General features: G+C 40.5%; 2 protein-coding genes and 1 long non-coding RNA gene across 6 annotated transcripts; 2 read left to right on the top strand and 1 right to left on the bottom strand.

Annotated features, from left to right (window-relative positions):
- Nucleotides 1-13: 13 nt before the first annotated feature.
- LOC135487093 (uncharacterized) lies at nucleotides 14-1,324 on the top strand. Of its 2 annotated transcripts, none has more exons than XR_010446775.1 (2): nucleotides 14-279; nucleotides 543-1,324. It is a non-coding gene; the product is annotated as an uncharacterized LOC135487093 (long non-coding RNA). The 2 variants fall into 2 exon arrangements; XR_010446774.1 differs by having other exon boundaries at nucleotides 14-190.
- Nucleotides 1,325-2,214: 890 nt separating this feature from the next.
- On the top strand, nucleotides 2,215-6,667 carry LOC135486080 (probable rRNA-processing protein EBP2). Its single transcript, XM_064768585.1, has 8 exons — nucleotides 2,215-2,307; nucleotides 2,525-2,608; nucleotides 4,249-4,415; nucleotides 4,780-4,993; nucleotides 5,344-5,419; nucleotides 5,612-5,681; nucleotides 6,014-6,173; nucleotides 6,595-6,667. The coding sequence occupies exons 1-8, from the start codon at nucleotides 2,224-2,226 to the stop codon at nucleotides 6,652-6,654; spliced, it is 915 nt and encodes a 304-aa protein (XP_064624655.1). The 5' UTR covers nucleotides 2,215-2,223; the 3' UTR covers nucleotides 6,655-6,667.
- A 746-nt stretch (nucleotides 6,668-7,413) lies between these two features.
- Nucleotides 7,414-25,065, bottom strand: LOC135486079 (uncharacterized). Of its 3 annotated transcripts, none has more exons than XM_064768584.1 (21): nucleotides 24,945-25,065; nucleotides 21,065-21,622; nucleotides 20,592-20,754; nucleotides 19,942-20,090; nucleotides 18,883-18,998; nucleotides 18,272-18,487; nucleotides 16,106-16,201; nucleotides 15,800-15,985; nucleotides 15,501-15,617; nucleotides 15,067-15,210; nucleotides 14,581-14,787; nucleotides 14,175-14,336; nucleotides 13,807-13,948; nucleotides 13,182-13,339; nucleotides 12,575-12,859; nucleotides 12,296-12,368; nucleotides 11,910-12,083; nucleotides 11,418-11,591; nucleotides 10,908-11,086; nucleotides 10,339-10,516; nucleotides 7,414-10,154 (listed from the first exon to the last, which is right to left on the bottom strand). In XM_064768584.1, exons 2-21 carry the CDS (start codon nucleotides 21,525-21,527, stop codon nucleotides 9,805-9,807), a joined length of 3,732 nt encoding a protein of 1,243 aa, XP_064624654.1. In that variant the 5' UTR covers nucleotides 21,528-21,622; nucleotides 24,945-25,065; the 3' UTR covers nucleotides 7,414-9,804. The 3 variants fall into 3 exon arrangements, with proteins under 3 accessions (XP_064624654.1, XP_064624651.1, XP_064624653.1); XM_064768581.1 differs by having other exon boundaries at nucleotides 21,065-21,684; XM_064768583.1 differs by lacking the exon at nucleotides 24,945-25,065 and adding an exon at nucleotides 21,867-21,961 and having other exon boundaries at nucleotides 21,065-21,684.
- Between the last annotated feature and the right edge of the window lie 341 nt (nucleotides 25,066-25,406).

Consider the following 25,406-nt stretch of genomic DNA (forward strand, 5'->3'; position numbering starts at 1 on the left):
TCTTCATCGCACTGGCTATTCGCACCGCCACGGTACATGGAGCCATTGTTTCCGTTCTTATTCGCACCGTCAGAAACAACCAATGAGAGCGCTTCTTACAAATGACCCGGATCACCCGCCCTCTCCAAATCGCTTTGTCCGGTCATGCCGGTTGTCTCCTGTACAAGCTGAATCTCTCATGTCTCTTGCTGTAAGTACTCCAAAAAGAATTTTTCTCCCATTTTTTTCGTTTTCGAAGTGGTCCAATGTGAGGAGTATACCACCGAGCACCGTGTTTAGGTTACTTTTGGGCCTTTGCTTACGTAGATATGATTTTATGGAGTGTTTTTGTTTGCAATTCAAGCATGACCCGTTGACCGGGAGTACAGTGTCAGTGCAGGCGCGGCGTGCATGCATGCATTCATGCATGGTCATCAGAGTGCATGTTGGCATTTTGGCTTGGACAGCGTTTGAACAGTTTATTACTTCTTTGTGCACCAGATCAATTCCTTGCTGCTTGTGTTTTGTACAACAATCGGTAATTCATACTTTCTTCATTACAGGTGTTAATTAGAGTAATTATGGAAGTTGAAAAGGTGCACAGATTCGTGGCAGAGCACATCTTCTGCAATGGCGGACCTCCAAAGACAACGACGAAACGCTCTTCAGTGCAGAACTTTTAAGGAAGCCTAGGCTGACAATAACACATGGATGGTACCTTGATTTAATGACAGAGTCTCAGTCTATGGAATCGCGACGAAATCCTACGACGGCGTCACAAAATACACTAGTATAAAATGAACATGACATGTCCTGAATACATAGCGTCACGAACGCTCACTTATCTTTTACCGGCACTGAGAGTAATTATGTTCAACTTGCTCACTGAAACTTTATAGACATTGGTAGAAAGGGCATCTACGTATACCCCGACTGTGAGTTTTAAATTGATTGGTGATTGTATAACTGTTTTCCGGCGAGCTGCAGTTGAGCAAAAGTACATAGACTGGCACTTCAAAGCAATATTGATGCTGTGACTGTGTGTAAATATTGTAACCCTGTAAGCATTCTAACACTAAATATTCTGGACCATTGTATAGCTGTACATTTAGATGCCTGATGTTTAAGTCATGACTTGTTGTTCATTTTCGGTTCTCTGTGCTGCCTGCCTTCTCTTGTAAATATTCTGCACCATTGTATACTAGTAGCTTTACATATTAGATGCCCGATGTTGAAGTCATGACTTGTTGTTCATTTTCGGTTCTCTGTGCTGCCTGCCTTCTCTTGTAAATATTCTGCACCATTGTATACTAGTAGCTTTACATATTAGATGCCCGATGTTGAAGTCATGACTTGTTGTTCATTTTCGGTTCTCTGTGCTGCCTTCTCTTGCTCAAATCAGCCCCCAAAATATTGAGATTCGAAATCAGGAAGAAGGACCCCCACCTTCAGCTTTCGTATGAGAAAGAGGCAATTCCTAGCTGGTTGGTCATAATTGGCAATGATTCGGTCCTACTTTTTGAGGAATATTTCTCCTGCTACATCACGTAATTGATCGACCAGTGTCCGAACAAGAGAAAAAAGTATCACGCCTAGCTAGGCCCTATGTTCTGTAGAGGGGATGATACTGGGTGTGGGTGTGGTGAAGATCGAAACGAACATGCACATGCACCCCCCCCCCCCCCCGGCCACCCTTAGAGGAGAATGCCAAACGAACTTGGACCACCCACATTGACATGCACCCCCCCCCCGATATGCATGCCCTGGCTCCTATGGCTATAACATCTTGTGTGATGCTGCTTCTGACAGGGCCGGCTGGCCTGGCTGGAAGTCAAGGACCCTATTCACACCCGGAGCCAGGAGTAAAGGCACTTCCAACACTCGTCACAAACAAACACCACCTCAATCATGAATTAGGCCTACTTTCCTTACCCACCATCACCCATGTCACCACGGTGCGATCTATTTATTCACTCCGTATTATTCACACCATCACGGTACGGTACCTTTCTCTCACCGTAACGGTGTGATCTATTTTTAACTGTACAGTTATTCGCCCCGTCGCGGTTCGACCAATCACTGCTGAATGAATAATTCGCACCGTGACGGTACGGCCAATCATAACCACCGTCGTATTCACACCGTCACGGTACGAATAGCCACGACCTTTCCAGAATTCACACCGTCACGGTACGAATAGCCACGGCCTTTCTTCATTTCCCGTTGAGGAGTTGATTGGCGCTAATGGTCGTCAACATGGCTTTGCACGTGGAAGCTTCCGATGATGAAACAAGTGATTATTCAAGCGATGAGGACTCCGATTTAGAGGTAATTTGGTGTTCTGATTATGTTGCTGTATTTACTTTATCGCTTTTAATGATTGTTTTGAACCTTGGGTGTTCAGAAGTTGAAATATCAGCTGAATAGTTTTTATCCGACAACTGAACAGATTGTTTGCCATACATTATGTATATACTAGTAGTTCTATTGTTGGACATTCCTGAAGAAGACATACACCAAATCAAGAGCCATGATTACATTTCAGTTAAAAAGAGCTTTCAAAGAGGGTCGTTTGAAACCGGGACTCAACATCGCTACTAACAAGCCTGCAGAACTAATCAACGATGTGGTGAGATAATCAAGTTTTATTCTGACTCAGTGTTACTGTTAGTGTTTATAGACCGTTTTACACCAGGCAGAGGAAGCCACTGTTGGCCCAAACAAACCTAAATACAGGCACAACGAACAATGAACCGCCTGGTGTAAGGGCCTGTATTGCCTGGGTGGTCAAAGACAAGTCCAAAGGATTGATTGTGGCTGCGGGATGTCATCAGTCTATTGTAGCTACAGCACACTGCTGATCATAGTTGTGAAAAAGATTGTCTTTAACACAACTTATGCTATTGTTACACTGCTGATCATAGTTATGAATGAAATGGCCAGGGCCATTGTGCTCACCTCATGTGGAGGAAAGATGGATAAAGAGCATGGTCTTGTGTCATGTAGTGTTAGGTTTGATGTAGGTCCAAGCAATTACAATTTCCCCAAAATGGCCAATTTACAGTACATTCGACCTCTGTGACCTTGAAAAGTAGGTCAAATCAAAGAAGACCCGGGTGACACATTGAATGGTTGTTAGAATTAGATGTACCTATGATATAAAATTGGTGCCAATCGGGCAAGTCACTACTAGGAATAATGGCATTTTGAAGAATTTAGGATTTGGCCCTCTCCCTGGAGGCCAAACGGCAAATCAGATCGCACCAAACTTCGGTACCTGAGATCACCTGACCAAGGGGTACATGTGTACTTAATTTGTGATCAATAGTCATTGCAGTTAAGAAACGTGTCATAGTTACGGCCTGACGGCGAATTTAGGCCATTTGACCTCTGTGACCTTGACAAGAAGGTCAAATTAAAAACCTGTGTGACATATACTGTATGGTGGTTAGATGTACCCATGATATCAAATTGGTGGCAATCGGGCAAGAAGTTAAGGAATAATCACATTTTTAAGGTTTTTGGATTTTGCCCCCTGGTGGTCAAGTGGTGAATCATATTGGACCAAACTTCGGTCCCTGAGATCACCTGACTAAGGGGTAAATGTGTACCAAATTTGGTATCAATAGTCATTGCAGTTTAGAAACGTGCCATCGTTACATCCTAACGGCCAATTTACACCATTTGACCTCTGTGACCTTGAAAAGGAGGTCAAATCAAAAACCCGGAGGATATATGATGCACCATTGCTAGAAGTACCTACCATATTTTTTTCAAAATTTCCCGACTACTATTAAGGGAGATATTGCATATTTTCACTTTTAACGTTTGGCCCCCTGGTGGCCAAACCATGAAACGAATCGGATCGAAACTTGGTCTCCCAGGTGTCATTACATAAGGGTACATGTGTACCAAGTTTCAACTCAATAGCTCTAACAGTTACGAAACGTGCCCTGCTAACGGACGACGGACGACGACGACGACGACGACGACGACGACGACGACGGACGACGGACGCCACGGTATGGGATAAGCTCACCTCTGCTAAGAGGTGAGCTAAAAAGGTTGTCTTTAACACAACTTATGTTATTGTGGAGGGGGCACCTGGTGTACTTTTGTTAAAGCATCCGATTCGCAATCCTAGGTTGGGTATGGTCTTATGGGCAGGGTAAATTCCACTATAACAAAGTTATATACAAGACTTGCATTATTACTATGATTTCTGCAGAACAATTACAAAACCTTAACTTTTCAATATTGTTATTTCAGGCCGGTATGAAATTGGCATTGACTGAATTAGCTGAACCTCATTTACCTTGGGTGGAAAGATTGGATAGTACAAATGAACCAGCAGCAGCCCCCACTGGGATGCATCTTGAACAAGAGAGTTCAGCTGACAGTGTTGTGGAAGACGACTTCAAACGGGAATTACTCTTGTAAGTTCATTGGTGCTACTAGTACTACTAGTAAGGATAGATGTCTTTAAAATTGATGATTTTCCACTGTTTGATTGGCGATTAATCATGCCCTTTCTTTCTTTAAGCACCAACCTTGGCCTCTGCTTCATGTATAAGCTTAGTAGCCATGGCATTTTCAATTTGAAGAGTCAAGGTTTTGTGAAAAGAAAGCCCAAAACTTTGTTTGTGGTTGTCCAGATCAGTTATATTGTTGCATATTGACCCTTACAATATTGATCCAGAGAGATTTTTACAATACATTCTTCAAATATTTCTTTGCTGATAACCTGTCCTCTAACATGTCTCATAGAAAAATTGTTGTATTAAAAAATTTGTTTTTCAGTTATCGACAAGCTCAGTCAACAGTTTTAGACAGTTTATCAAAATTAAAGAAACTAGGGATTGCTACGAAAAGACCAGAAGATTATTTTGCACAAATGGCTAAGACAGATATCCACATGAAGAAAGTACGAGAAAAACTACTGTCAAAGGAACAAGAAATGGATAGGAGAGAAAAGGCCAGGAAGCTTAGAGATTTGAGAAAGTTTGGTAAAAAGGTATGACATATTTTGCCTCTTTTTGTTTAGTTGAAGCTGTTCTCATTGGCTGCGTAATGCAGCGATTAAGTTAGATTCGTTCATCAGTCTGGATATAAAACAGGAAAAAAACAACCTATCCAAATTTTCATTAGCCCAGTCTGTTTGACCTGATAAAATACACAATATAATTGTTTCTCATTCAAAGGACTGTAAAAAGCTAGGAAATGCAGCTCCTTAAAACCCACACTGGTTCATCCTGAGATATGAATTTTGGTTCTTCCTGGAGTCGAACCCAGGCCACAATTCAAGGGAGCCAGCAGTTTAAAACCACGATTCAATGGCTATGAGCTCTTCTTTGTTTGTTTCAGGTACAAGTTGAGGTGCTTCAAAAGAGACAAAAAGAAAAGAGGGAGATGTTGGATGCTGTAAAGAAATTTAGGAAAGGTAAATGTTTGGAAACATCAACAAATTGTCACCAAATTCTGTTGTTGAACCTGCTGTATAGAATTTGTATTGAGAAGAAGTTGAGTAATCAGGTACCCTCTGGAACATGTGCCTGCCTACCTTCGAAGAGAAATGCTTCCTGTTAGTATACTTTCAATTGCAATTACAATATCTTACTTCGATTTTGTTTAGGTCAGCAGGATAAACTGGATTTTCTTGATGATGACACTCAAACTGGTGGGAAGAAGAAGAAGGATCAAGGGTAAGTTTTAGGGGAGAGTTGAAATCAGTGGCTCTCGTACAGCAGTCCTACGTGTATGCTGTGCAGTGGCTTTGGGGTCATGCATCAAAGTGTGATGCCAGACTCATGACTTGATTGTTTTCGTTAGAAATTTCTATTCAAAATGTTTGATTTATTCCAATCTGCAATAAGACTGGTTCAGTTCATCAGTCTCTCATGCTGATATTTCTCAAAACTGATAACTAATAAGAATTGCAAGCAGTAGCCTGATGTACAATGCACCGCTGAAAACATCCATTTTCATTTGTTCTATTCCTTAAAAAACCTTATTTCAATTTGCGTCTCTCCTTCAGGCCAAACAAGAAGCGACAACTAAAGAATAAGAAATTTGGTTTTGGTGGCCAAAAGAAACGTGGAAAATACAACACAGCAACAAGTGCTGCTTCGATGAGTGACTTTAGTATCAAGAAAAACCAAGGAAGACCCGGTCAGAAGAATAAAAAAGGAAACAAGGTGAGTTTTCAGGACTGTATACTTGAAGTTTACTTCTTTACAGTTAGCAGTAGAGAGAGAGGGGTTGATATCGAGCTAGAATTCCATGCTTGTCAAAATCAAGACCGAAAATGCAGACCAAACCCTAGTTGCCAACCAAGTGTTTGGGGCGTAATCTGTGGTCTACCTATCAAGCAGTCTTGTTCAAACAACCAAGAACCTGCAGTGAGGTATTGCCATTTATTCTGAACAGGCTCATAGTGAACATTTGCCATCGAATTCTACATACCAGTCCTTGGTTATGACACAAAGGACCGCTTTCCATTACAAACATTGATGTCATGTGAGCAGGGCCATTGAGGATTTGGGCAATGACATCTCTTATTGCCATTCCTCCTATACAGTTACTTGATTTCTGAACTCCTGCAATGATCTATTTCAGAATAAACCCAACAAAAGACCAGGAAAGGGAAGGAGACAGAAAATGAACAGTAAAAGATAATGTTTCTGACATCGTCTGACACAAAAAAACAATACGAAAGACTTTTCTGTAAGAGGATTCGGAACAATCGAACACGAAAATCATGTGGGAAATTCTAAACAGAAAGACGAATGAAGAAAGCACATCTATGACCCTGCAAACAGAAAACCTATTGGAGTCTCTTTTATGTGTTGTACAATTGTGGCAGCTTGGATTTGCTGTCTACTTGTAAATAAACATTTGTTCATTTTGAAAATTGCCTTCCTTATTTTGTCTTATTTCTTAACTAGGCCTACATGTTGGTTCAACCTTGGTTGGTTGTGAGCAAAACTCGGCTGTTGTGAATTGTCAACCTGTCGACAGGCATGAAGACAAGTACCCTATTTGGCAACTCAAAGAGCCTACTTGAAGAAGTTTTAATACTACATGTATATTTACCTTGAGCAACATCAGGATAATTCTCCCTTTGGTAGATTCTACCTCAATGTACCCATGAAGAAAAATCAAACTGCCCTACTGGGCAACCGACTTAAGAGAATGTGACAACACATTCTGTTCTGTTCTGTTGAATGACATGTCTTGGGCTGTTCTACCCAACGGCCAGATTTGAAGTACCTACAAAATGCCCAATTTGTCCACGAGTGGATGGAAGGATGGATAGATGGATGGAAGGACGGACACCATTTTAATAGCTATTTGACTAGCTCTGCTGACTTTGTCAGCTGAGCTAAAAATGCCAAGAAAGTAATTCTTTTAAATCATAGCCTTTTATTTCTGTGCTACAAAGAACCTTTGTACATTGAAAGTGCAGAAATCTTGTACACTACTTTAAACTAGGAAATGATTGCACTTTAATATCTTTTTCTTACATTTCTTGATCGACAAAATTAAAATGCTGCAAAAATATTGTGCCACAACTATTTCCTGGTTTACAGCCATACATAATAACTAACAGTTAAACAACCACTTATAATGTTTTCCTAATTCATTGAACTCCTAAATTATTCTTAATATCCTGTGATAAATTTCATTGAATAAATTACAATTTTGTCAAATATATCAATTGTTTCTGGTCCATTTTACCGTTTTCATAGAGCACCAATTTTCAATCATTTATAAAATGCTATTATTATGAAGGTTTCCATAACGACAGATCATGATCATGATCAAGTAAACATATGTAAGTTACATGAATGTAAAATATACCCAGATGTTTATACAAGATTTTATTTAAAATAAACTTGATGTTCCCAGAACGTGACTTCACCCACGATTATTGAAAATCTAAACAACATCATCATCAGCCATTAAAACTCCTCCATAAATCTCATAACTGAAGACAGGTCTACATTTGTGACTCGCTCTACCAAAACTAGGCGCTTGTCGCATCTGAACTTGACAGGTTGATACGGACTTGTTGTTCATTTCCCTATTGTTGACCTTTTGTGAAAAATCTATTACAAACTGATTTGGTCACATTCAACAAAAGGTCTACAATAGCGAAATGAACAACAAGTCCGTATCAACCTGTCAAGTTCAGATGCGACAAGCGCCTAGTTTTGGTAGAGCGGGTCACATTTTTACAATTTTTATTTACACATCTCTTCACTCTCAAACACTGCTTGGAATCATACCCCACTACTGTAAGTGTCCACCATCAATAATTAGAAATGCAAGGAAAAAATGGCTCTGAACACCATGAAAGACATATCAGTTTAATGCCACTAGGCAAGTGTTAGTGGCCAATGAAAAATTATTAGCGTTTTTGCCAAAATAACACCCAGTAGTCATAAACCCTAAGTTAGTGTTCTAGTAACACTAACAACTGTTGTTAACACTAACACCCAATATCACTTTATTTCTACATTAACTTGGTTGCCAACTTTAGTTATAGTTGTTAAAACCATGTCTAACCTTCCCCACTTGTGAGTATCTTGTAGTTCATCAAACAATGACTACAGGTCCAACAAATCTGTCAAATATTTACAATTTTTCAGCAGTAGATTTAGACTTTCAGTGCAAAGAAAGTCTCATCATTCATGCACATATAAAACTCAGTGACAAGCCAAAAGTACCACTTGTTAAATATCTATTCCTTGAGTTTGACTAACATTTTACACATTCGCTGTGTAGGGGCGACACATTGTAACATGCTTAAGGTATGTGACCCACCTCCCTCTCATGAATACAGACGTTAAGTACTGTGGAACAAGGGGTATCAAACATGCCAATATAAGGTGTACAACAAGACTCAGCAATGGTTGTGCATCACATCAAAATTGCACACTAAACTCAATTCTTTGTGCTGTGACCCAATTTTTAAGACGCATTTAGAATAATAACATATGATATTGTTTGATCATTAAATTCTTAACAACATACATGTACTTGAGAAACATTATAAAACAAGTTTCACAAAATTGGCAATCTCACCAACATAAAAAAATACACTCGACATGTATGGATTTACCATGTACGGTAGTTCCAGATGGAATCACTCTGGGCCAAATCATGCTCAACGAAGGAGGGGACTTGAACCCTGTCCCCCTCCCCTGGCAGAAAGAAACCCTGGGTTCCATGTAACTAGTCCATTCCAAAAGTTAACAATTTTAGAGGTGACAATTTCTGCCTCACCTCAGTCAGCAATCTGACACTTAGCTTTTTACACTAGCCACATGTATAGGACGGATTAGGAGATTCAATGCTACATATTTATCACAGTTACAAGAACAAAGGAACCTGTGGATCATTACATGGTAAACATCACCACTACTTTAGACACCTGTGTTCGAATGATATGATAGCTAGCTAACATGTAAAATACTGCAGTTAAGGTATTGACACGACACTGGCAGGTCTCTGGACTGAGATCAGGACTGAGAGGGTGGAGCACAGAGACAGCAACTTAAATGACTTGTCTACAGAGTGCTTTAGGCCTGAACAAAATCTAACTGATGAGAAATTTGCCCATATGAAGATGAAAACACAGGCTATAAATCACAAGTGTTTGTAAGGCCCACTCTACAAAGAGTTCACATTCACATTTTGTCAAGAGTTGCATGTCCCTCTCCACAGGTCACACATCAACTGAAGGACAAGTCATTTTGCTGGCTACAAAGGTGTCCATGTGTAGCTTACATGTAGATGTATCCAAGGCCCTATGAACCACAATCACAGCATACAACATACAGCACACTTAGTGACATGAACCTGTTCCACTTGATTTGGCCGCTGTAACGAATGTTCACTTTGCCGTGACGCTCGCCGTCTAGGTGGCGGTGTCACACGATCATGAAAAAAGTCATTAATAACCTGATGATCACGCGATCCTCCGGTGCTTAACTGCGAGCCACTTTGCAGGGAACTCTGGGAATGGTTACTGTTCTTCGATTCGGTCAGTGAGCCAGACTGATCTGTTCTCGATATATCAGGAACGGCATATTTCGAAACCTGTTGTATAATTTCTGCATATTTTTCTTGCGTATCTGCGTGTATTCCTGAACCGCCATGGCCACCAACACCTGAGAGAAGACAACAAATAAGTAAAATAATACGATGGAAAATACCATAAATATAAGTATCACTTGGTCGGTGCTCAACTGAAATTTTAAACACTATATGAAATAATGAGCCTGAATGTGTAGATCTGACTCCCGCAGCAGATGCTGACTAATCTTCTTTCTTTGAAAATATTGATGTACATACCTTTCATATCAATGTAGACGAGCTGTGAGAACATGAGTGCCATTCCCCCTGGTGGCGGCCAGGGAACCTTATCATACATGACAGGTATGATAGGTTTCCGTGTGATGTCTGCAAGGCTCAGCTCCCGACTGCAGTAGTGTGACACTGTGTACTTTGGGGACAAACAAGCAATCACCACCTGGAATAAATCATAAACAAATAGAAGTTTTCTCTCCCCACTATGCAACTATTCCTCTGCTATCTTCTTGTGAGTTATGAAAATCATCCCCTCTACTTACTTTTCCTCCATTAATAGTCCTAGCGATGAGCCAAATATGACCCCGGCGATTTGGTCTGTATCAAAGGCTTTCACAACGACTGTCACTATTCTAGGTCTCATCAGAGATAGGTACATGTACTCTTTAGTATCGGGATACTGCTCATACATCACTAACTTGAGTCTGATCTGCGACCTGACTCAGCAGTGACCAGACTAGATTTCCAGCCACAATCCATGGAATATATACGAGAAACCTCAAACAGTATGCCACTGTGCTACTCAAACTACAGTACATCCAAAACAGTCTCACCTTTGAGTTCCTAATTCCCTCGTCTATCTTGGCATGCAGCTGATCTCCTCCTCCCATCTGGCCTATGTCCATCCAGCACGTGAAGCCAGCCTTCTCCAGCCGGTCCCTCAAAGGACGCACCTCATCCTGCGAGTCCCACTGATAGCTGATGAACACCTGTGGGGGATCAACCTCAGCCTCTGTAAGAGCAATATCAATCATCAAGTTAGGGACACTCTCAGTATACTCTGATGCCACCAAAAATAAAAATGGAATTTAACCCAGGAAGGGCACAATTGTTGGTGGATGTTTCACCTTGCAATCGACAAGGTAGTTACTAGCTCAACCACTGCCAGACAAGCTGAAGGTAAAAGTGTTCACTAAAGATATTAAAGATAGACCCTGAGGATGTTCCCTCACCATGCTTAATTTTTCCGTTCTCAGGCAAAAATCGAGAGGACGCACATCATGAGATATGAGTGTTACCAAACACGACCTGGTAGAGCCTGGGGCTGTTCCAACCACACCTACCTCGCCCCTTCTGTATAATGTCCACAATATCCTCTCTATGCAGCTGTTCTAGATACGATACCATCATATCGACTGATAAGGCTGTATTCCCACTGCTAATGATCCAGTCAGCAATGAGAGCCAGGCCAGGGTTCAGATCATCATTGAATTTATCGATCTTGTTCTTCTTGTAACCTGAAACGATTACCAAGTTTTTTCTCCTTCATCTGTATCTACTATGTGAGAAAGAATCCCGAGGGGTTCACGCCTCCTGAAGTCAGTGGTCATTTCAAGTCCTTATGGCAGGACCATATTGTTTTCCTGGTAGGCCGGGGGCACCAGGTACCAGGAATCTCCGTTTTACATGTAATTTGAAGGAGAAAGCTAAGTAAGTCAACATATCTTGCTCAAGGACACTGAGACGAAAGAGCTGCGATCCTAACGAACGGCGAACCCACGAGCTCCCAACCATTTTATGCCACTGACCTCCCATGCAGTGCATCTTTCTCTTACCTAACTTCTTTGCCAGGGCAGTCCAATCCTGGCCTTCAGATCCTCCATTCAGCAGTTTAGCAGCACTCTTGACCCAGCCTGGCAACTGGGAACCTTTTTGGGCTTCTATGTTCGAAATCATGTTATCTTCATTGTCATTTATGACGGTGTCTGGCAGCACTGGGCCATTCCGCACTGGAAAGAAACCATATTAGCATATCAGAGATGACCCACTATTGCATCAATGCCCAGAACTAGCAGCCTGGAGGGATCAGTTCAGGCCATCCGGACCATGCGCCAAGAACCCCCTTTATGATGACCAATAAGACAGACAACAGCAAAACTTTAACATTTCATCCTTACCACAAGATTCGCATGGTGATAAAGGGATAATATGAAATACCTACCAACAGGGACTGGCGCAGGAAACCATTTCCTGTAAGGCGATGTTCTTATCCTCCGATGTTCACAGCAGACAATCTGAAACAAAAATGGGACAAATGAAATACATGCGGATGTTGATTGAACAAGGTATGAAGGCAATCATTCTGAAACTGACTGAAACATTTAAAACTCTCCTTTAAAATTGCCTCATAACATCACTTGATTGCTTTATTTTACTTTTCTTATCCCTTTGTAAAAATGAACCGAGACTTTTCTACAGACTTTATAAAAGAGACACTTACTTTATTTGTAAGACATTCATCTAGGTTGAGAAAGTGAAGACACATTTGCTCCTGACAGCCCGGTTGATGATGTCGCTGACAGGCTCTATCACAGTGACATTGCACTCCGACTTTGTACGAGATTCGTCTCATCCACATTTCCCGCAGATCAGACAGGTAGCTATCCAAGAAGTTACGCACTCTAGCACAGGCGGTTGCATCAGGTGGTGGAAGCTGGCGGTCAATTGCTGTGTCAACAGATGTGTCGTCACTATCTGAGAGCTCAGCTACACGGATCACAGTCACCTACAGAATATCAGATACGAATGTGTAGATATTGGCATAAAGATAAAAACCACACCCAGCTTATTCTATGAATATTGAAACAAGAATATATCCTGCAGCTAGTGGATGTGTTAACATAACATTGCCAGGATTGACATCAGACTGCAAGGGGCAAAACAGTTACCCTGGTGTCTGAACTGAAACAAGGACAGCATCTCCAAAGGCATCTTGGAACCATGCAAACAGTTGACATCGTTGATGATGCAACACCATGTCAACATTAAGTGCAGAATTTCATCCCAGATAAATACAAAGTGCTAGAAGTGCCAAGTAAAAAAGTTACCCTTATTCTTGCCAATTTCATATGTTCCATTTCTATGATAAAATCATGCTCCTGGTCCAGAAAGAGCCTTGCTTTCCGATAATATAACCTTGGATCACGTCCATCATTCTCCTGGGACCAACGTATGGCTCGAGTCAAGATCCGTTGGAAGAGACCATCTACAAAATGAATTGATACTTTACAGCTGTAGCATTGTGGCGATTTTAAATGAAGAAACTTAACATCAGAGGGCAGCTATTTCAACATTCAACGTGTCACAGGAAGTAAATACACTCTAACATGCAGTAGCAGTAGGTCAGGGCCCAGTAGCTCAATCGGAATCAAGAGATAAATGCCATCATTGGGTGATATGAATAAAGACTAGTAAATGCTTTTACTTCAGTATTGTACAGAAAGGCCTAGTGTAAATGTACATGGAGATTTAGATAAAAGCATTTGCTAGTCTTTATTCATATCACCCATTACCTCAACTGAGCATTATCTCCTTATAGATTTCGTTTACAATATTAGATTAGGACTTCACGCCAACGTTACTGCCGTGAGCCTCATAAGAGAACAAACAGCCACTGATACGATCTGGGTATCAGACAAAAAAGCCAGACTGATGAAGCTGTATGTGACTTACCTGGCAGGAATCCACTGAATTCTAAGTAAAACATTACATCTTGTTTGGACGGTATAAATAAGTGGATATTGTTCAGGCACGGTTTTAATCTTGAAGGCACATAGTAACTCTTGACAAGGTTTTCAGCTTCGAGTTGACTTATCTGTATGGGGAAATAATAAAATACATGTACTGTGTACTACCTTATTAATAGAACTAGTGTTGCATAAATATGTAAAGGTCTCCGTTCTCTTTTGTGCTCTTGGAGCAGTTTAATTACCCAAATCAGACCAACTGAATCGGTTGTAGGACTTGCTTTTACTTGAACCCATTAATACCACATTAATACCACAACACAGCTGATTCTCAGTTCCACTCTCCGTACTTACATTTCTCGGCGGAAGACGATCACAGAGAAGGTCAAACTTCTCCATGAGACCCAGCAGTGATGGTTTCTGATCAGGAATGTCGCGACAAATACGGTTGATCACCTGCTCATCCATGATGCCACATGCATCAAGACGTTGCCAGAACTCAGAAACTGGCCCCCTCTGCAAATAAAAAAATATGCCATCAAAAGTATGATAAACATGTTTTAAAATGATTAATAGGCCTACTTTGATATCACATTCTACATTGTTTAGAGCACACCACTTTTTATATTCCTGTGCAACACTCATGACATGCACTTACACATACTCAGATTTGGGTTGAAGAATTTTCCAGACCAGCGATTTTTATCAACTGATAGCTGCAACAAAAATCGAACGCAAGTAGCTGCAAGACATTTCTTACTGATTGATCTGCTCCATGAAATGTAATGACCTCTCTGAATCGATCCACCAACCACTGAGGATTTAATATCACAGTATTACATAACGTGTTGTCCAGTTGTCCTTTCCTCCCAAAGTAAATGATCACCCCAAGGTCATGGTAGAACTCTAACATCGTCCGAAGCTCCTCATCCGAGGTGATGCCCTCATGTTTTGCAACCACACTCATCTGAAATGTCCATGAAATCATTGTAAATAATCAATTAATGGTAGACAGATCTACCACAGACATTGAAATCTATTGTGACTTTGAACACTGATCGGTCTATAGGTATAAAAGTCTGCAAATGAAAATTTCTAAAACAAGACGGAAAGTATTTTCAGCATTGACAGTATTTTGTTTAATTTGGAGCAATATACAAAAGTATTCTCTTGTTTTTAAAAGACCTGTAAAGCTGTTCATTCAAAAAAATGCTGGTGCATGACCAGCTTTAGACTCAGTGTTTACCTGGTCAATTGAAGCAAATGAGGTTCCATCTTGCACCAAATCACTGACTGCACTCTCAAAGTTTAGCCATCTCACCGGGATCTGCTCACCCATATAGGACTCATGGTGAGCAACTTCCTGAATGTGTTGACGAAGGTTTGCAACCTGAAAGTATCAACAAAACGATATTGCTGTTCTATTCAGTAGCATTTCATCTTTTCATTTGGGATCAACATACTGAAAAATATCATCTAGAAAAAATCCATTGCTAAGAAGTCCACTCATTCACAGACATTAATCAAAGTTGAATCCTAGAACAATGTTTTCAACCTTTTCTACAGCATCAACACAGACCAAGGTTTCCCTTTGAAGTTGAAGGGACCATAAACACAAGCAAGCGTGCCAAGCCTAGATCTTCCACAACAACAAAATCATGTTCACACTTAGGTTCTGACCTGTACATCCTCCCCTTGGTCTATAGAATTCTCCACAGCGTAAAATGTAGGCACGATATGTTTCTGGTATGGTTTACCCCACAGGCTATCCGTAATTGCCTTGAATTTCATCTCAGCCTGAAATAGACAAATGATTAATACATTGAATACATTATACATTGAAACTCAGATTCTGAGTTAGGCAAATTTCCCTGGCACAGGCAGTTTGAGCAAGTTCTTTTTTCTTTTTCTCAAAACATGGAAAAATGAGATAGGCAATTTGTTTAGGAGCGCGACGATATCTTTTTTCATATACATACCATTTTTAGTTGCATACTGTCTTCCTGGTGTAGTCCATGTCTGTGTGTCCCAACAATAAAGATCGGCGGAGAGAGCCCCGTGTTGTCGATGCTATCTTTCGTGTTATGAGAAGTATGCAAGTAGATGAGGTGAATCCAGAAATGAAGCATCTCCAGGTTCGTTAATTCCCCATCATAACTTTCACCCTGCAAAATGATTTAAAAAGCGGAAAATGAAACAGTTGCAAACATCACCCTGTCTACTGTATACGAACGACCCTAAAGATAATTCCAGACAGGTCAAGCTCATATACCATGTATACTGACCTGCCCTTCAGTTGACGAGTGGCTTTTTACGAGTCCATCGAGGTCGTGGCACAGATTGAAGACTATGATGTAGACAGCTCGAGGTGTCAGGAAAACCTGAAATGGAAAAACAATACCGATATCAGATCTTTGGAGTAAATGATTTGATATTTTAGGGAAAAGGAGCCTCTTCCCCGATAGTGTTGGTCTCAGCCATGGTCAGTGAAGGCATGGTAGGTGGCTTCTCGGCTCATAGGCAAAACTAGGATTTTCGGAAGGGGTTGATTTCAAAAAAGTTATTCATGATCAGTTTTGAATTAGGTATATTTCCACTTCTGGCTTTCCTAGGTTACTTTCAAAGATTTTCACTGAAAAAAGCGCTGTTTACACCCATTTCTCCCCTGTCTATGCTAATTTGGCCACAGATAAGGTCCCTGGCACTCTAACCCTGTCTCAAAAATCATCAAGACCCATCGAATATCTTGTAAATACCAGCTGCAATTTCAGGTTTATGGATATGGAACTGAGAACATGCATGAACTGTTCATATGATACAACTTGTCTTGTTCCCCCTTAGTGCATCACTGAAACCAAACATCCATTTCTGCCATCGCTCTCGGCCTTTAATGTTGCACCGCCTGAATTATTCGCCCTGTGTAACCTGAGCCACTAGCAAACCTCTGTCTGGCCGAGATGACGGGTGATGATGAATCGGTCAATTTTCAATTAAAAGTTCCCATGACAACGAGAATCAATGAGGTGTATATAAGGCAGCCATGTGTGATCACCATGATCACCAGGCAATCAAGAGCTACGTTAGCATTATATTGTCATGTCTAATCGAGCTTAGCCTCATATGAAGCATCTTTACCACCAAGATTCACAGTATGAGAGGTTGATCTGAAATGGGTGTTGTTAAGTGAGCTTGAAGGTAAACGAAAACAGCCTTGCCAAGTCAAAAGAGGTAGGGTTCTGGGAGGCGAAGTCAGTGCCAAACACTTCAAAGAGACTCATTAACAATATTTAAAGTCCTATGTACAATGGAGTAACACATTATCAAGAGGATCATGACGGTGTTAGATAGGGTGTGGAGAAAACATCATTGATCCAGAATATATTTCAACCCTATCAGGAGATGTCAAGATCACTGTACTAAATATATTGACAGACAAAACAATTCAAACGCTTATTATCTTACATTGTACGTCAAACTGCCTCAGGTGATGTTGTTTTCAAATATCCATATCAGCCATGATACACATAGCCTTTATATCAAATAATTGAAAAATGCCAACAACAAGGATGATTTCCAATACCATTTCAGATATAGCTGATCGATTACATTTCATCACTTTTATCATTGGAAAATTGATTGCCAGGTGCAGAGCCTATGCCTGTCAGAAACAAAACAGAGGGCGACTAAAACCTGAGGACCATCATAGATTTTTCAAAATTCTTGATTAAGAGGGACGTCTCTGATCTACACGAAGTTCAGAATGATATGATAGTGACAGAGTTAAAAACCTTCCACAGCCAGTATCTGATCCCACATCGAAGTCTGGGTCGCAAGGCTAATGTAATAAATCTGATGATATTTCATATGACTTCTCTCAAGGCCTTTGTAAACACACCAATTGCTTTACACACATCATATCATTAATCAATTTTAGACAACAATCCCCTTGCGCTATCCAATAATCTGGCAGTTTGGCTCTAGTTACCCAGTCTTAAACAAATATCATTGCCACAGTAATCAATTCCTGTCAAATATCTATTGATGAAGTTTTGTTATTGGGCAATAAGAGACTGCCTATACATGGACATGCTCTACACTAAGGAGCAGTAGACCAGCAATTTGAACACCTGTGGTGTCATGGCAACATGATATTTTCTGTATTTCCTACACAATAATTGGTTTTAAAATCCCCCCAGACTTTGGCGGAAAATAACTCACTGAGTCTTTGACTCATGATCTCATAATTTGGCATACTTCTAGGTACTACACAAAACTAAATGGCAGATCAAAATGCATTTTATGGCATATTTGGTCAGGGCAGAGTGGCCAGTCACTGATTGGGTACCATTGGGAATCCATTGTTTTTGTATTAACCACAAAGCCTTCACTCGAACTCATTATGTTCCAGTTATCTGTTACGTACTGACTCTCAATGACTGGGATAATCTTACCTGATGAGTTGTATAGTACACAGAATTCCCCGAGAAATCCCAGATATCGAGCGTGACTTGCTTGTCGGTGTTCTCTTGTTCTGGCTTGTCCATGAGCTTGTGCCAGAACTCTTTTAGTTTCCAGTTAACCATTCTAGTTACATCCTCAGAGGCACCTGTCAGCAGTTCATGATAAATATTGGACGATTCCACCTCATATTCAAAATCAGCTATTGTCTGAAAAGAAAAGTAAGGTAGTGGGAGGCTGTGTTACAAAAGATAAACAGGGAACCACCAGTAAAGGGTAACGCCTACCACCAACAAAGTAAATCACTGCAAATGAAAGCAACTCAACTAGTCCTTCTCACGAAAAACGGCACTCAAATTTTTTACTTTGCCACAATCAAACAAAACATGACAAAGAATGATCACTTTGAGGCAAAATACTGACAACTTTTCCAAGCCATTTTAGGCCAGTATACATGCCTTGCCATTTTTTCATGAAGCGGCCTTAGTTGCTGTGAGTTTTAGAGAATGGAGTTGTAATTCAACCATGATGTCATTTGAAGGGTCAAATCTGTCTTGTAAGCTGTGCAAGTGACAAGTGACAAGTGACAAGAACTATGGCGTACCTTTTCGTTTTCACTGCTCTTTCTCAGCCTCCAATGATATAAGAGTTCCTGTATTATATTTTCTGCCAGCGCTTCATTGTATTCTTCAGTGGAACTATTTCCTTGACCATTCTGACCTGGAGAAAAAGTTGAGCAGCTTGATACATTGTTTTTAAAGCCCCACTGTATTCACTAAACAACTGTTCAACCAGATGGACAGGATGGTGTATGTCACATAAGCTTGGCACTCAACATACTACACTACAAATAGATGAGACAATGAATATTATTTTCATTATTGACATTGTGACAAGTAACCTCATTACCACAATTTCTATGATTCATAGACACTGAAAACCAATTCAAACACTAACTGAACATGTCAGAAATCATGCAACCCAAAAACATTTCAGAATGCACTATTTCACAAAGCCATCTGTCAGCCCATTTTCTAGGACTGGGTAAAAATGCCTTCCAACTGTTCAAATTTAGCGCATTATTTAGAAAATCACGAGGTACATCTAGGTCATATTTGCCCCAAATTCTACACAAAAGAACTGTGTCACTTGATATCATCTGAAATGTGGAAAGCTATTAGAAAGTTTGTTGATTGTATTGGTATTGAATCACCAATAAAACTCTTGTTTACTTTGGAATAAATCTCTGTCCAGCCTTATTCACATTGACAATCGCTAAAGGCTGAACATCCATCATCTTTATTGGCACACATAAACTGCATGGATTTTTCATACCCGATTGCGTAGACATGTCAAACCCATTACAATGAATCAATCACATGGATTTGTTTACCATGCATCAAACCAATAATGATATACGGGTCAAACTGAGACCAGCAATGCGTGCTCAATGTATGCATGCATACAGGTTTGGTTTATGACTGCAGGGTCGGAAGCTAGCATAATGAATTAAAATAAACCTTGACTGATTGCTATAGTTTTGGGATGGGACTCATGCTTGCGGTACTCCAGATGTATAAAGATGATACCAAAATGCAATAAGCATAAATTACAAGAGATTGATTGTGATGCAGTAAACGACACCCTTTAAAAGCTGACCCACCTGTTGACCTTGGGCTGTTGGTGATGTAGGTATAATCCCTGTGGCATGGCTGTTGATTAGCAAGTCTCCAAGCTTTGCGGTCCATCATGTTGAAGCTGCAGGACTCTGAGAGGTCGATGCCATCTGTCTCCATCTCAGTTGTATTGTGACTGAAAAGACAAACGAAAAAGGGATGTTTAATGGGTGTCTCAAGGATTTCAAAAGGGCAGAGGGCATTTTAAAAACCCATGGGATGTATTCGTGGTCAATTCTGAACGTATTGGAGTCTAAATATCAAACTATTTTTGATCCATGATAAAATATCAAGGCTGGTAAACATCGTGACCTTTTCCTTTATTTTCTATTTTTAGAGAAGCAATCGAAAACAGCATCTCAAATATCAATAATATGATATATTAGTTTATCTGGTCAATATCCTTCTCGAACCAGTATAACGGTACACCCCCGGCACCATTTTCAATCAGATGGCCCCTGAGAGCACCTGACTAATAATGTTGTGAAGCGATCCCTCGAAGTTTTGAACAGCTCTAATTGGTATTTTACCAATGCAATGGTAAGAACACCAATAGGTGACAGTTTCTGGGAATCCCAGCAAGGAATTAGCCAAGGTCTTGCAGAGAGCCCTTGGAAGCTATAATCAATAGACTTACCTTTGTCCAGTCAATGCCTTTTTCAAACTTGTTTTGCCCACCCGGTCCTGCCCAAGGAGCATAAGGCGAGTACGGAACTCCGGCCTTGTGCCGGATTCGCATGCCTTATGGTAGGCCTGCATGGCATCAGGTCCACGGGCAAGTATCTCTACCGGCGCTTCATCTGAAATGACGAAGAAACCAAACCTATGAACTTAAAAACAACAAAAGTCACACATGCATTTCCATAGCAATAACGGTCGATGTGTCATTCAATGTACCATAATCTAAAGGTGTGAGACCAAGTGCAAAGTGGTTATTAAATAGCAAACACTATACACGTGAGAGAAAAAGTCATGATTTGGTGTCATTTGGTGTTTTGTTTTGAACCTCAAGCCTGACAGAGTGCTCCCCTTTCTCAAGGGTGCCCTCCCTATTACGCTAATGGATGAGATCCGCATCCGACTTATTTGCAGACAAAATGCAATACTTACCAGGTGAAACAAGCCGAATTGCCTTAGTGTTGCCGTAGATATCGAAGACAGCCCAGAGCCCGCCACTAGTGGGCAGGTCACACAGGAAGATCCCTTTATGTTCATTATTGATGAAATAATGCAGCTGACCTTGTGAATCAAGATGGAGCATCACACGATTCCCAGTTTCTGAATATTTCTCCGGCAACGCATGCACCCAGCATCCTCTTTCACGAAGCAAATCTGGGAAAATGAATTTCGGTAATTTTCCTTTGGAGAGACTCTGCAGAGATCTGGAAGTTATTCCCATACGAATAGAACCACAACTTTCGTTGACTTTCGTAAGTTCGATACATACTTTAGTCCCGATGTTTATCGGTTCTTCAATGAAAACTATTCCGTTACAGAAATTATTTGCCCTCGTTGCAAGTGTCTGGTCCTCTGTCAGGACCACCGCGCTTCCATGCAAACTATGGAAGCGCATCCTAATAGACAATCACAGAATTAAAGATCACATGATGACATAATTAGCATTTTGTCGATTTTTTGGATTGTGTACCATCTACTTCCTCAGGTAGGCTGTTTCAAGAGAAGATTTAAATCAGCTGTCGATCATTCTTCATCTGGTTCAGCAATCGAATCTGAAATGTACAAATTAGAGTATAAGACGATTTCTTTAATTGTAATCAAATAAGAAATAATTCTGCGATGCAAGGGATTGGCATGATTTGGTCAGGAATATGTACATCGATGGGAGTTTAGAAACTCATCCCCAACAGCTGATGTAGAACTCGACACAAGACAGTCTAGAATAAAGCCTCACCACATCTCCGTCAGTGCCATATGTCGACACAACACAGTCAAGAAGAAAGCCTGACCACATCCCTGACAGTGCCAGACCTTGCCACTATAAGCAGTCTAACATCCCTGCCATGAACCAATTTATGAGCAAATTACATTAATTCTCTATCAATTATCACCCCGCACGGCAACCATCACTAAGCCTTCTTGATCTGCACCTTATTCGATCCAATATCTCTCTGAAATCAATAGGTAATCAATACAATGACTATTTTTACACACAGTCTTGTCATTACAAAGCTGTGTGCGAGCAAGTACATTCCATAAATATTGTATGTCCAGACATGCTAGATAATAGAAAAGGTCTTCCTTCATCAAAAACTTCAAAATCTTAGATTCACAATAAACATTTAGGAACTTTTTAAATTTTGGAGTCGCGAGAAATGAGTGGTTTTCCTTCAATGCAACCAGGGGTAAAGGAGGCCACCAGTGCAATTCCGAGAGTCATCATGCTTATTAACTTATACATGTGCCTTGAGTAAATTTCTAAATTCAATCAACGAACACTGGCAGTGACTGTCACTGGTCCATGAAATTGTTTGGGGAGGAAATTTCCTTACAACCCCCCATGATACCATGGTCTCCATGACCAGTGGAATAGATAACTCCATGTTCACCTTCAACATTACAGAAGATAAGGCCTATTTAGAGGGCTAATATGTAAATTGGATCAGCCTATAATACATGTATTACAGATGATTGCAAAATCAAATGGTCTTGAAAAAACACAGTTTTAAATCATTCATGCAACGCGGCCGGTTGTCAAAATGCTAAAATGAAGGAACACCAAAGTTACAACTTCACTCTCAGTACTTTGCCAAGGAACTGGACAGATATTGATATTGATACCGAACTGGAGGTATTCGCTGTCTCACCAAACATCGCAAAGGTGGAACTTAAAATTCAAGCCAAAACCGAGGCAGTAATACCTCCTTCAGTTCAGCATCAATTCCTTAAATGTTTGATCAGGAATCAATCACGTTATACAGTACATATGTGTAATTATGCAAATATCATGATTATAGTAGAACCAAGAACTCATAATACATGTACATGTAAACTGGTGCAAGCTAACAGGTATTGATTGCAGCAACTTTAGCTCTCTGTACACTGTGATGGTGAACCATACTTGGATATGGCTCATTGGCTGGACAGAGCTATTAAAATAAAAGCACTCTTGTTTAGATTTGGATCACCCAGTCATGCCCGTGAACCAAGGTCGAATGAAAGGCTCTGGTCTGATAAACAACATTAATAGTGTAGTGTAAACATGCAGATACTACACAGAATTTCATTAAAGAATGAATACAATGTGCTGCAATTTTTTAGGCTATGCTCTCTGTGATCTCATTTAGCAAGAAGAACAGGTTCTGTCTATTTGACCCACCAAGTTCCAAGAAGTACTGGGATATTAGCTACACAAGCAACAAGGAGCCTGGATGAGGTTCTGTCTGACTGTGATATCTCTCATACTCTCCATCTTTACTGCTAGTGCTATTCAAGAATAATATGACCAATCCCTAACGGCCACCCACCCAAGCAGTTAGGCGTTTTCATGCCAACCTTTCACTGATAACCATCACCACAACTAAGAATACATGAAGGACATTTTAAGTCATCGCAATACAGGCACTGTATATTATATTACCACAATACATTGTGAATCTGAATGAATGCTGTCAACACCAATACAGCAATGCCATGTGAATTAACAGGGGAGTGTCATTTTTAAAAATGTTGACACTTTATACACCTTGTGATGTACAATGTAATAACACATTTCATACCCACTACGTGGAGAATTCAAGAGTTTACTTTGGTCCATGGTGTACATGTATCCCTTTCCCTGCATTCATCTCTCTTAGTCTTACCAGCAGGTCTTACCCACACAAAATGTTATTGTTAACATTTTGCAGTTAAGAACAGGCTATTTTGGGAGCTTCACTACTTTTTTTACTTATTAAAACCAGTCAGTACTGGACTTCCACTACCAGACTGGGAGTGATGATCATCATCCTCTTGCAAACAGGCCCTACTGCAGTACAACATGACTCCTCCTCATGCATGAGGGAGTTACTATATGTATACGTATTGAGTGAATAGGCCTGATGTTGTCAGGATGGGCAGTGATATGACTGACAAAATTTATTTTGGTATAAAACGGTATCCCGACGCGAAAAATGCCAAAAACTAAACTCCAAGGCAAACCAGTGGCAAGAGTCGTGTCTGGTCACAACATGTATAAATAAAAGTTTGGTGGGCATTGGTATCTGGACAAAATCAGATTGATCACAACTCAAGAATTAAAGCTGGCCCAGGATAGGTCACAGTCAAAGAAATGTCAAGTTTTAAGACACTGAGTGTGGTCGAGTTGGCTCAATAAATGCGTAAAAATAAACCCCTTTAGCAAGTCGAAAAATCACCACTGACATGACTGAAATAACATGAAACTGAGGCAGTGAGTCAAGGTAAACTGTAAATGTTTTATGCATGGAATATACAAAACACAGTTGATATCACGGAAGAAAGTGGGGATAATGCATATCGAACAAATACTTCTTTTTTACCAACATATTTGACCCCATGGGAGCACACCATATGATCTTTTGTTCGTCGTGTCACTATTTAGGTTCCTTTGAGTCCGCAGTGGCTTCATCCGCCTGGTGTAAAAGGGTCTATAAATAATCAATAGACAACCTGCAAAAATATATTTTGGCCATTTTGGATATTTGTATTTTGAATGCTTTAGATTTGGTGATGTTTTGAAATAAAACATGACTTTTAGTCACAGTAAACTTACGCTGCCTGTGAAAGGACTTTTCAAAATGGCCGAAATTTATTTTCGCATACAGTCTCAACTCTCATGGTCTAGGCCTATACGGCTAGTATAAGGCGGCTACCTGACTTTAGACATCAATGACAGTCACATAGCTAGGCTACACTTACACTAGTCACTACCATACTAGTAACAGTCAGTCTATCAGTGACATAGCCAGCTGCCAGGCATCCATTCCATGACTATGGCACAGCAATAACCTACCCCTGGAATCTTAAACGTGCCTTGGTCCTGTGTGAAGCAGATAATGAATTAAAAACGGTGTTATATTGACAATTCCACCGAAAATATCAACAAATTGACAAAACTGTGAAAAATCGAACTGTGTCGCTTATGCCAATGACAACAATCCAAATTAATCGGTTTGGGATAAAATACGGAATAGCAACGGCTGGAACGACGCGCAAAACCGAGCACAAGGTTTGGCGGGAATTTTGAACTGATGTGGTTGACAAATCTGTCCCGGGACATCCTTATGCATTGCCACTCTAACTTTGCTGACCTTACACTAATTTTCCTATCTGCATGACCTAGCGCCATGCTTCGGTAAGCACCAGATCTCGGGCCTTGAAGCGCATGCCCGGTATCGAGTATGAATCGAGCCGAACGCTCCGACGTGTGGCGCCACATTTGAATGGTGCCTGGCGCCACACGTCAGAGCGTTCG

This window comes from Lineus longissimus, chromosome 4, assembly GCF_910592395.1.
Source record: "Lineus longissimus chromosome 4, tnLinLong1.2, whole genome shotgun sequence".
In the NCBI taxonomy this organism is placed as follows: Eukaryota; Metazoa; Nemertea; class Pilidiophora; order Heteronemertea; family Lineidae; genus Lineus; species Lineus longissimus.

Excerpts from the sequence above, each read along its gene's own strand:
- LOC135486080 (XM_064768585.1), top strand. The coding sequence starts at position 2,224 with ATGGTCGTCAACATGGCTTTGCACGTGGAAGCTTCCGATGATGAAACA. Across the intron at positions 4,994-5,343 it reads TGAGAAAGTTTGGTAAAAAG|GTACAAGTTGAGGTGCTTCA; the intron begins GTATGACATATT and ends TGTTTGTTTCAG. Across the intron at positions 5,420-5,611 it reads TGTAAAGAAATTTAGGAAAG|GTCAGCAGGATAAACTGGAT; the intron begins GTAAATGTTTGG and ends GATTTTGTTTAG.
- LOC135486079 (XM_064768584.1), bottom strand. The coding sequence starts at position 21,527 with ATGCGCTTCCATAGTTTGCATGGAAGCGCGGTGGTCCTGACAGAGGAC. Across the intron at positions 20,755-21,064 it reads AATTCGGCTTGTTTCACCTG|ATGAAGCGCCGGTAGAGATA; the intron begins GTAAGTATTGCA and ends TCGTCATTTCAG. Across the intron at positions 12,084-12,295 it reads TCCTGCGCCAGTCCCTGTTG|TGCGGAATGGCCCAGTGCTG; the intron begins GTAGGTATTTCA and ends GTTTCTTTCCAG.